This window comes from Taeniopygia guttata, chromosome 1A (assembly GCF_048771995.1).
Source record: "Taeniopygia guttata chromosome 1A, bTaeGut7.mat, whole genome shotgun sequence".
Classification (NCBI taxonomy): domain Eukaryota; kingdom Metazoa; phylum Chordata; class Aves; order Passeriformes; family Estrildidae; genus Taeniopygia; species Taeniopygia guttata.
In genome coordinates this window covers 26,041,401-26,053,346 of record NC_133025.1, presented here as the reverse complement: position 1 = coordinate 26,053,346, position 11,946 = coordinate 26,041,401, and the positions used below count along the sequence as shown (strand labels likewise).

The following is an 11,946-nucleotide window of genomic DNA, read 5'->3' as shown; positions in this document are numbered from 1 at the left end:
ACCAAACCGTAGTGTGACTGTGTGAATCCTTCCGGCATTCCCCGCCCACACGGCCAGCATTGCCGGCAACGGACCCGCACATCCACAGAGCTGCACACGGCCCAGCCGAGCCCATGCTGAGGCTGCAGCCGAGCCCGGCCCGGCGGGACGCGCGGGCCCCGCGGCCGCTCCGCTCCGCTCCGCTCCGCCCCCGCCCCGCGCGGCCCCTCCGCCCCCGGCCCCGCCCGAGCCGGCACGGCCCGCCGCTCCCGGCCTGCACCGCGCCGCGCCGGGCGCCGCTGACGTCCCAGCCCCGCCACTGGGCAGCGGCGCTTCGCGTCACGAGCTCGCCTCGCTGAGTCAGCGGCCCGACGTCGCAACGCCCGGCCATTGGCTGCAGCGGCGCGGGGCTCCGCCCCCGCAGTCCGCTGGGGCTATAAAAGCGGCTCCGGCGCCCCCTCCGTGCCTTTAGCCCCGGGTGTCTGAGAGGAGAAAGATGTATCGACTCCGCTCACGGGCCTCCACGGGGATTTCTGCCTTTGCCGCCGGTTCGCCATCCGCCTTCTCTCGCCAATCACCCCCGCTGCCCCGGCTCGAGAAGTCAGCCTCGCAGAGGCGTTGGAGTAAAAAGCGCTCCTGCTCTTCTATCGGCTGATTGTCGCTGATTCCCGGGCGGGGGGGAGCAGGGAGACCGAGACCCGGAGAGGGGCCGCGGGAGCCGAGCTGAGCGCCGCTGCGACCATGCCCAAGCCTAAGAAGCGGGGGAGCAACCACCAGCGCGGAGCCGGTGAGTGCGGCCGGGCCGGCGGGTAGGGGCTGGAGTCTAGAATGCGTTTCCCGTCGGCGCGGGAGGGCCCCTTGCCCGGCGGTGCCCGCCTCCCCGCGGCCGGCGGGTGAGCAGCAGGACGGGCGGGCGGGCGGGCGCGGCCGCGGGGCTCCCGCTGGCTGTGCCGGGCCGGGCGGCTGACAGCGGCCGGCCCCGAAACCGCCACCTCACGCCGCTGCGCGCATGCGCCGGGGAGCGGGGCCGGCGGGCGCGGCCGCGCTGGCGCCGCCGGCGGCGACGGGAGCGCCCCGGGGGCAGCGGCGGCACCGCCGAAAGGCTGCTGCGGCTTTAAAGAAAAAATCCTTCTTGTTAGCCCAAAGTAGGGTGTTTTAAAATAAGCGGTCTTCATACAAATGCAGAATGTGCGTGTCTGTGGTGCTGATGCTTGGGGCAGAACGGAGGTTTTGTGGGTTGGTGAGAAATTGCACTTCAGGCTAGCATAGCTGTGTGCAGCATCGGTTCCTAATCCAAATTTTTCAGGAAGTGAGCAATTTTTATTGGGTGTTTCTGCAACTGCTCTTATTTTAGTTTGTGAAGGGCTTACTGTTGTTCTTGCTGCTTCTGTTGAGTTCCTGTTTGACAGCAGCAGCAGCAAGAAGGTGGCCATGTGAGAGCTATGAGCCTCCAAGTTTGTTAGCTCATGGATTGGCTGGTGGGGTTTTTTTGGGTTATGGTTAATTATGAGAATGGATACAGCTAAAAGTAGTGAAACTTCCAGAGTGTGACTAACTTCATTGGAAAGCACTTGGACACTAATCCAACTGAAAGTTGATTCTGCCTAGATAAAAATAGTTTTTGGGGTCTTGGTAGTTAGGGAACCTCTTTGAAGCTGGTAAGCCCTTAGTGCAACCTTCTAAATAATTTAGAAAAAAAAATAACCGAACGAACAGAGTTCTGTAAATGATATTTTGGGAACTGTTGAAGTATGGATATTAAAAGAACACTGCTAAAAATACTACTTTCATCAAAAAGTCTTCAAGCTGCTGTATCAAGGCCTTCTTTGTCCTGAGAGGGACAACTTCTATCCCCTATTGAAGCATTTGATGTTCCGGCTTGTGCTTGTAATTCAGTAGTAAAAATGTTGGACCTAGCTGATGCTGCACATACTACACCTAATCTAATAAATCCTGCATTGAACTGGGTAATGTATGTTTGCCCAAAGGTTTAACTTACACTGTCTTGAAGTGCCTCAAAATTAGAAAATAAAGATCGTATGGTAGGTTTTCTTAGGTAACTCATTCTAACAGTTAAATTAACATAGACGTATTTTTAAAGCATAGTCACAGAAAATTGCATTAATATGAAGTGGATTATAGAAATATCCTAAATTTACAGTAGGAATTCAATCACTATCTAGAGTAGGAATTGGACCAGTACTAGGTGGAGCTTCCTCACTGCTCATGAATGATCTTCCAGAGCAGAGCCTACAAAGTCTTCAGAGTAGGTGGAAGTAAAGGAACCAGCAGAGGATGGAAATGTTCTTTCTGTGGTTGGGTCAGGGAGAGTGAATCTGCTCTGGGAGGGTTCAGTTCTATTTCTGGTGCTCAGATCTTCCTTTTCTGTATGAGAAATGACCAAGCTATTGTATTTATCTTTATTTAAGGTGGTCAGCCCAGAAACGTGCAGCCTTTTAGTGATGAAGATGCTTCAATTGAAACCATGAGCCACTGCAGTGGCTTCAGTGATCCTGCTAGCTTCACTGAGGATGGTAAATTCTTTTATTTATATCTATTCATCTTTTAAAAACATAAAACCTGAGCTGATTTAATAATTTCAAGTAGTAGGCTTTAAGTAGCAATAATGAAATAATGACATTATATTAACACTGTGATAGTTAGTCCAGTGGCTGTTGTTTTTGTTGGGTAAGAGTATGTTCCAGGTTTCATGAGCCTTGTGAAACTGTCAGGCTCTATTGTATTAGAATAGAATATAGATATAGAGACAATAAGATATAGAGAGCTGCTATAGAGAATAAGAATTTTAAGGTGAATTGTAAGAGGTGGATTTTCATAACAGGTAGTTGAAGCAGTGAGAACTACAGAAGAGTTTAAAATAGGAAGAGTCACATATGCCTGTATTGAGCTAGATTTGTTCTTTGTCTCCTTTACCATCTCTGCAACCTGGACTACTCTAATGTCATTTTCTTCAGAGAAGGGGTTCTGAAAGCCTGATACAGGGGATAAGCAGGGAGCCATCTTTGGATACAGGCCACTCTTAACTGAGCCCCTGTTGCAGAGGTGTCTGAATTTATGCTGTATAGGACAGGCTGCTCTGACTCACTGCATCAGCTGTGGGCACCTCACTGTACTCCAGGGTTGATGTAGTGGACAGGATGAAAATGTGTTGTTGACAGGATTGGCTGGTTGTCATCAGATGGAGAAAATTTGTGTAAGACCTGATTCACTCCCTCATTCATTCTTGGCATGTATAAGAAGCAGATCTAGAAACAGCACAAATGTATCAATAGGCCAGTTTTTATAAAAATATTTTAGGGCACAGTCTTATGTAGTATGTTTAACACCATTACACTGCTGTGATACGGAACAGTTCTGTAGCTGTTGTCTAGATTTTAAGCTGCTTTCTTATTAATGTTAAAATGTTAAATTGTCTTGGGATGACTGCTAATGAAATGTGTATTAAAAGGACTAAATTATTACTTCTGGATTAGGGCCTGAAGTTGATGAAGAAGCCACTCAAGAAGACTTGGAATACAAGTTGAAGGGATTTATTGATCTTACATTGGACAAGAGGTATAGTCTGCTTTGAAGAAACAAATTCATGCGTTGTTTTCTTGCTTGATTTAATATGGAAAATACACATCAAATCTTTCTATGCTTACTGAGATTTTTACTCTGGGGGGAGCTTCTGGATCTAAGAAAGCCTTTTTCCTTCTACTGTTTTTTTTAGGATGGGTTAGACTTTCCTTTTCTAATGTATTGATATAGAGTGACTTTCTTTCTGGCCAGCAATGCTGCTGTGAACTCTTATCTCCAAACAAAATTTTACTGTCCTTGAGTAAAGCGGCAATTCAGAGCATTTAATTTCTTCATGGTACTGCTGTGGATTACTCTTACTACTGGATGTAGGGAAATAAAAATCACCATAAAGCAAAAGCAGAGGTTTAGCTGCTATGTGCTAGTTACAGGAGGTCTTCCTTCTCTCTTCCAACAGTGCAAAGACAAGACAAGCAGCCCTTGAGAGTCTGAAAAGTGCATTTTCTTCTAAAATACTATATGAATTTATCATGGAAAGGAGAATGACTCTAACTGATAGCATTGAGCGCTGCATAAAGAAAGGTAATTAACATGCATGGTATTAGAAAGCAATAATCCCTATGAGATAGCACATTGTTTAAAAGAAATTAAGATTGTGAGTGTTCTCAATAATTTAGGTATTGCGGGGAGGCTGGGCTCCAGGACGGTTTGGATGGATGGAGATGAGAGATCTCTGAAGGCTGCTCTTAGAATATATGGTTTATTAGAGAGGGTGAAAGGCCCTGCTTGGGGTTGCCAGAAGCAACACGTGGCAGGCCCTGGGGAGTGGGGGAAGGGAGAGGCAAGGGGTAGAGGGAGATAAGAGGATGTTCCAGGGGAGGGTGGAAGTTCCAAGAGAGCATCTGGCTCCTCAGGGACCCCTTATCAGGGGGCTTCAAGGTGGGCTGGAACAAGACTTAGGCCAATGGGGTCACAGACACCTGATGTTTCAGGGGAGGGTTACAGGTGTGGGATGAACCATACATTTTGGGGGGTGAGATAGAACAGTCCATTGGACCTTTGGACCTATCTGTAGGTAAGGGCATTGTTCAACCAGAAGGGGGGATTGTCTTCATCCTGGCTGTACTATTTTCTAGTTGTTCAGTAACTAAGGTTTGGTATCTCAAAACTTGTTACCATTTCAATCTCTGTATCATGATACCAACAAGGTATCATTACTTTTTAAATGTAGGTGTCCTAGGACATTTTAACTGTCCTAGAAAATGAACTGAAATTATCTTCTATCTGTTGGTTTCTGAATTTCTGCTTACATGCTTTCAGACTGTTATCTTTAAAAGATTAAAGGAGGAAAGCAGGGCAAAAGGTGATTGCTCATCACTGTGTTAATCTCTAGGTAAGAGTGATGAACAGTGTGCAGCTGCTGGGCTGGCGTGTCTTCTGTGTGTGCAGATGGGGTCAGGAATTGAAAGCGAGGAGATTTTTAAGACCCTTGGTCCAGTTCTGAAGAAGATTGTCTGTGATGGAACAGCCAGTATCCAAGCCAGACAGGCTGTAAGTATGAAATGCTTATTTGCCAGGCAGGGACAGAGGGCTGCTTCTGACCAGCTCGCTATTGTGTAATCCAGGACTAAAGGTTTCCACACTGGAATGTGTACTCATAATGTTGACATATGCCCTCAATGATGTCTAACAGTTTTCACTGGCTTAAAAAGGTCCACCTCAAGGTTGAACATGAGTCTTTTCTTTAGCTGTTACATGTACTGCTTTGTCAAGTGTCTGAACTCACTGTATTGCATCTTCCTTACTGTGGTGCTGGGGGCTGATGTTGGGGTCCTAGAAAATGTTTCCACTTTCCCACTGAGTGATATATCCTTCCAGCATTTATTTTATTCTTAAAATTTAATTTTATTCTTAAACAACACAGGAATGTTACTTAAGCATTTAAATTTATTTATAGTAAAATAAAATATAGCACATTCTGGAGACTACATAAACAGTAAAGCCATTCTACCAAAGATATTTTTAAGTTACATTTGCCTGGTCATCTCATCTGTACATCAGCAGTATGCTCGAAATACTGAGGAAAGATTGTCCAAAGTGCTTGCCAAGGGTTTTACTTTCGCTTAAACTTCAGAGATTCAGCTAATATTCTCCAACTTTCCTTTGTCACTATGTGGCTGGCTCTTCCTATTCTAGTCAAGCTGTAGCACAGCAGTACTGTCAGCTGCAAAAACGAGTAATATTAGTTCAATGGCAGTTATTTCTAGAAATAAACAAAAACTATTAAAGCTCGTCCTTTTCAAATGTAGTTTTGAGTTGTGGGTGGTTGGTGCAAATATCACTTTCAAATGGTTTTTTTCCTTACTCTTTATAAGAGAAATTGGACTAGAATATGGGGCATAGGGAACAAATCTGCAGAAGTTGGGCAGTTCCAGGAAAGGCTTTTCAAGGGCAGAATTTTCATGCTGTTCAATTGAAATAGTGGTCAGAAGGAGAAAATATGTCCCACAGCTATATAATTATCAGCATCATTTCTGCTTGAAAATCCTCATGAGATTTAAAATCATTGGGTGAAAAGAATGCCCCGTGGAGCTTTTTCAAGGGCTTTTTAAGCTATTTTAAAATAATAATACATGAAAAGTGGAGGCTTGTGAGTAGCAAATGCTGTAAAATATTCTGAGAATAGATGAGAATTGGGAGTTAAGTATTACAAAGCAGCTGAATTAAGGATTTGGGACTTCCAAATTCTGCTAGGATTTTTGATCTCAAATTTCTGTTGCTCCAGGTGTTAAATTTCAAAGGTCCGAACTTTGAAACTGTAAGATTGTTGTCAAATACTGACACTTTTTTTCTTTTGTGTCTAGTGTGCGACCTGCCTAGGGATTTGCTGTTTCATTGTGACTGATGACATTACGGTAAGGCTGACTGATAGCTTTCCAAAGTAATAAACTGATAAAATGAAAATGTGTGAATCCTAAACCACTTCCATTATTTTTCCCTTGTGCAGGAACTGTACTCTACTATGGAATGCCTGGAAAACATCTTCATGAAGGCCTATCAGCGGGATAGGGACACTAATGGTGTATCAAGTACCCATAGTACTGTGCTTCATGTCAGTGCTCTCTTAGCATGGACGCTATTGTTGACCATTTGTCCAATGAATGAAGTGAAGAAGAAAATTGAAATGTGAGTATCTTTTCTTGGAAAGCAGAATTTGTTATGACTCTTTATATGTAATGAAACGGTGTCAGTAAAATTTAGATCTTAATGGAATATGACTTACTCCTTAGGCATTTGCATAAACTTCCAAGTCTGCTGTCTTGTGATGATCTGAACATGAGAATAGCTGCTGGAGAAACACTAGCACTTCTGTTTGAACTGGCACGTGAAACAGATGCTGTAAGTAGATGTCAGCAGCTAAACCGTCCTTCACTGGGACAGTGATGACACAAATTACTTAACCTGTGTTGCATACCACCCTGGATCTCAACAACTAGTAAGCAGTTCCTTGGTTATGTTCTTTCTAGTGAGTCTGCCCCAGTCTAAGTGGGTATAGCAGTGATTCGCAGCTATCATTTTTTTACACTTCTGTGTTGCAAAACAGGACCCATATAACAAAATGCATCAAATACTACTTAATAGCAACTAGAAATACTGAATGCAAAATTTAAATCTAAATCCCAACACCTGCTTTTAAAATAGAATAAAAAAAGATAGCTCTAAAGAGATTCCAGAATGAAACAGTATTGTTTACTCTAGTGGGATCACTCATCAGATGCTTATGCAGACAAGTTTGAGTAATTCATAGCTTGCACAATTCTGCTCTCACAGCCAAAAATATATTGTCAGGTAGAAAGCATGGTGACTTTAAGTATTGTTTTTTCAGTATTCTTACTTAGGTAACCTGAGAAGAATAACTCATATTGCATGATGATTTCACAGCATTTGACTATTTTAATCAGTTAAGAACTAGGCAGTCATTTTAAGGGGGAAGTTTTTAAAGAACTGGCACAAATTTCACACAGATATCAGTAATACTTCATTTGGTGAGATTTCTTGGAGTTTGCTTTTGAACTGGATTAGGTGCAAACTGCTCAATATTGGCTTGTCCACAGCTAAAGTTTCTGTAGTGATCTACACCCCCAAAATTTAAAGAGACCCATTTTCTTATTTGCAGGGAAAAATGTTAAGGCCATAAAATAAACTAAAATCTAAAAAAATCTAAAATAGTTTTTTTTCTGGTAACTTAGGATTTCTTTTATGAGGATATGGACCTTCTAACAGAGAAACTAAGAGCTCTGGCTACTGATGGAAACAAGCACCGTGCCAAAGTGGATAAAAGAAAGCAGCGATCTGTCTTCAGAGACGTTCTGCGGGCTGTTGAGGTGATTCTTTTGTCTTAGTTACAGTCTAGACCTTCAAAACACATAGTGTACGATTTAGTGAAAACAACTTATTCTTAAACAGAATTACTCTTTCAGTGAAAGAAGCAGGAAAAAGCTATTTTAAGTGAGATTTTGTCTCACTTATTTGTGATCACATATGTGGAATAGAACTTTTTTTTTAGTGCTTTTTTTAGTAATGTTGAACAAAGTTACTGGGAATAGTTAAACATTATGGAAGTTAAGGAGAAGGCTTGGCATAATTCAAAGTCACCTCTGGGATTCTGCCTGTTAAAGGATCTGAGTCACGTATTAGCACTTATTACATTCCATTGTCCCAAATATCTGTAAGGTAGAGACTAAATGAGGCTTACAGTCTGATTTAAAGGTGACTTCTGCACTCAGAACTGGTTTTCCTGGAGATAAATCCAATTCTTAAAGTAATTTTAAAGATGAAAGTTGACTTTTTTAAAAAGCCTTTTAATCATGAAGAATATCAGCTTCAAGTTCTACATGAAATTGGACTGTAAGTATGCATCTGCTTTATGAACAAATACAGTCTTTAGCATATGTATACTATGTTATTTGGAAGGTTTTGGTGTATCAGTCAAAATAAAGTTCACTGAGATGTATAAAATTACTAATACAACAGACTGTTTAAATTGAAATGATAGGTGTTGTTTCCTTTGATTTTCACATAGGAGCGTGACTTCCCTACAGAGATGGTGAAGTTTGGACCTGAGCGCATGTATATTGACTGCTGGGTTAAAAAACAAACTTATGAGACGTTCAAGGAGGTTCTGGGGTCAGGGATGCAATACCATTTGCAGGTGAGTTGTTTTTGACATTTGCTCAGACTGATCCTCTCTGTCTGGCTTCTTTGATGTAATTCAGTCTGAATTACAAAATCCTGACTATAACTTAGTGAAGTGATGAGCCTTGCATTTGAGGTGTTAAAGACAGCACTTAAAACATTAATTACAGTAAGCTGCAGCTATCTGGGTAAGCTGCTTCTAAGTTGTAGCCTTGGGTGTGCTAGTGTAGTAATCGACTTTTCCAAGAAGTAGGAAATCTGAGTATCTTTTTAGCTTTGGGGTTTTCCCTGAATCCCCCGCTCTCTTTCAGCAGAGTGGTATAGTTGTCTGGCTGCTATAAAGCTGCTTACCTCCACCCTTCCTGTTCAAGCCTGTAAAAGAATGGGAAAGTTTTAGTAAAAAATAATGAACACAACCCAATGGTGACAGCATTCCAGAGGAGGCGGTATGAATCTTCTTCTGTTCTGGGAAATGCTTGTTTATTGGTCTTCTGTTTACATGTGTAACAGAAGCAGGAGCTGTAGCTTCGGAATATATGCTCCCAAAATGCTGTGATAATCATGGGGTTAAAATCTTCAGCCCTGTGTTAATTGTATTTTTGTGTGACTGAGGGAGCTCAGGCATGTAGCAGGTTTTTCAGTTTTCTCAAGTACTACTTTCACAGCCAGATATTTTAAAACTGGTGTGTTGTGATGCCATACAGGTCTGTTCAGCTGCCTAATTTTGTGTAGAACAGAACAGTGTCTCATTTGCTGGGTCAAAAATATCAAAGGAGGCATGAGGAGCTGTCTGTCTTCTCAAGGTGACTGTTCTCACTTTTAGCCTTATTCTGGTTAAAGGAGGATGTGTTCTTGACTTACTTGCAAAAGATAGCAGCAATTTGACACAAATCTTAGTATTTCTTACTGGAATACTTGATATTTTACAGTAGTCAACTTTAGAGACTTGATAATTAGAGGGGAAACTAATCATTTGGTGTGTTTCTTGTTTAGTCAAACGACTTTCTTCGGAATGTGTTTGAGCTTGGTCCACCAGTAATGCTGGATGCTGCAACTCTTAAAACAATGAAGATATCCCGTTTTGAAAGGGTAGGTTATTGCCTAATCTTAATGAATTTTCTTTACTTCTTGTCTAATTACTCCTGCCTTTCAGAAGCTGTCATTGTTACGCTGTAGTTCTAAGAGTTCCTCATACTGTCCCGAGTGAAACCCAGCTTTTTTTGTATGCACCTATGAGCTCTTAAATTTTTCACTGGGCATGTCTCTGCTTCTGTGTTTTTTCCAAGGGTTGCTGAAGGTTGATGTGGTTGCTGCTGGGTACTAGATTCATGCACCACACATATGAAACTTGGTCTATTCTGAGAGCTTTTGGGGAGGGACCTACAGGAAATGGAGTCTTTATAAAGAGTATCCCAAACTCTGCAATGTGAAATGGGCACTAGGAGGTTGGCCTTGTTCTGTTGATTGTGAATGCATTAATCCTGCATATAATCTGAGGAACGGTGCTGTCAAATTTAATCTAGGGGTAAATGTAACCTACATGGTATCTGCTTGATGTTGAAGACTGATTGGCTTCCAATACTACTCATAGTTCAGCCTTTCTTATACAGGCCAGTATCTGTAAATATAAATTAAATATCTGTCTGTCCATATATATATATATATATACACACACAAATTAGCCTTTGGTGGAAAGACAGCATACTATAAATTTCAGAAGGCCTACCAGTTCAAGTCAAAAATTAATGAAAAGGGTATTTTCATTTGTTTTGTAACATGAAAAATCTCTGAAGGGCATAAGCTTTATGACAATATGTAATTCTTTTTTTTTTTTTCTGTTTTGTAGCACTTGTACAACTCTGCAGCATTCAAGGCTCGGACAAAGGCTAGAAGTAAATGTCGTGATAAAAGAGCAGATGTGGGGGAATTTTTTTAGATTCCCTTTTCATTGGGTTTCAATTTTCATAATTCAAATAAATTTGTAACATTAAATGAATTTTTTTACTTCTATAGTCAGTTTGCAGTTGTGCACGGGTTTGTTACATAGTCTCTAAATATAATGCATGTTGTTGCTTAGTTGTATGTACATTGTATATAGATGGATGTAACATTTGGTGCAGGGATACATTATAATACCATACATTAGCCCCCCACTAGCTCAAAGGTAGATTATGTTGCAACTGCTAGCTATATTAAATGGGGTGGATAACTGTAGTCAAATACTGTGTGTCAGATTGGATTCTTTATATAAATGTAAAGTAATTCATTGACCAAGTGTTCTGGTAAGAATGTGCTAATAGGAAAAGATGACCATGTTTCTGTGAAGTTATTTTAGTAATTTTTTAAAACTCTCCAATGGTAGACAAGAAATCCCTATGTAAGTGTAATTTTATCCTGACAGGGACTATGAAGTTCAGGAACTTCCACTGACAGTGAAGTAGTGAATGACAAATATTTGTCTCCATGTAAAATAAAAGCAAGATTCTTGTGTTCTGAAATTGAATATTTAATTTTTGGAATAAAGATGTTTCTCACTGCCTGCTCTCTGTGTAAAAGTAATTATTCCATGAATGAAAAGCTGTAACACTGGCAAAACCTAAAGTATGAAAGGGATGGGTTTGTTTATTTTCTGGTTCAGACATGTGCTTGGGGTATTCTCTGTGTCAGTAGATGCTATGTGCAAGTCTACCTTGCTGTGTTTCAAAGGTGTCTTATTCTTGCATGTGGTCTGCACAGCTGCCTAATCTGGATTTGTCATTGCTTCTTTAAATGGTCTAAAGCTTTCTCGTTTTGGTGCTGCAAAACATATTCTCCTTTATCTTAGAACCATTCCAGCTTCCCTGTATTCATTATGTTGAGAACTACTCTTCTGGTTCTACAGGAGTGAAATATGCTAGTAGCTGAGAACTGCCTTAGCTACTTGGGGTAGGGGGTGTTATGTAATAAAGACACTAAAACCTACATCAGTGGAGCTTTCGAACCTGAAGCTCTGTAAAAGTGCTTGTTTGAATAAACCACCTTAAAAATGTTTGTCACCAGATGATGTAAACATGGTGTTAAAAACAACACTGCCCCCTGAAAACTGGTCTGCTCTGATAAGAGAAAATTTGGTTTGGGGTGGAGTAGTTTTTTTTTTTTTTTCCCTACAAGTTTCTGATTACAGCTGAACCTATTCCAGAAAGTCAATGAATACTAGTAAGTTGTACTTTCTAATTTACTCTTTTTTTTTTT

General features: G+C 41.4%; 1 protein-coding gene across 1 annotated transcript; it reads left to right on the top strand.

Moving 5' to 3' along the window:
• Positions 1-408: 408 nt before the first annotated feature.
• On the top strand, positions 409-11,254 carry IFRD1 (interferon related developmental regulator 1). Its single transcript, XM_030257643.4, has 12 exons — positions 409-766; positions 2,409-2,513; positions 3,474-3,555; positions 3,977-4,101; positions 4,913-5,070; positions 6,384-6,434; positions 6,527-6,705; positions 6,810-6,918; positions 7,770-7,904; positions 8,603-8,731; positions 9,709-9,804; positions 10,562-11,254. The coding sequence occupies exons 1-12, from the start codon at positions 721-723 to the stop codon at positions 10,649-10,651; spliced, it is 1,305 nt and encodes a 434-aa protein (XP_030113503.2). The 5' UTR covers positions 409-720; the 3' UTR covers positions 10,652-11,254.
• Positions 11,255-11,946: the final 692 nt, after the last annotated feature.

Coding starts and splice junctions, on each gene's coding strand:
- IFRD1 (XM_030257643.4), top strand. CDS start 721: ATGCCCAAGCCTAAGAAGCGGGGGAGCAACCACCAGCGCGGAGCCG. Junction 6,435..6,526: donor TTGTGACTGATGACATTACG/GTAAGGCTGACT, acceptor TCCCTTGTGCAG/GAACTGTACTCTACTATGGA. Junction 6,706..6,809: donor GTGAAGAAGAAAATTGAAAT/GTGAGTATCTTT, acceptor CTTACTCCTTAG/GCATTTGCATAAACTTCCAA.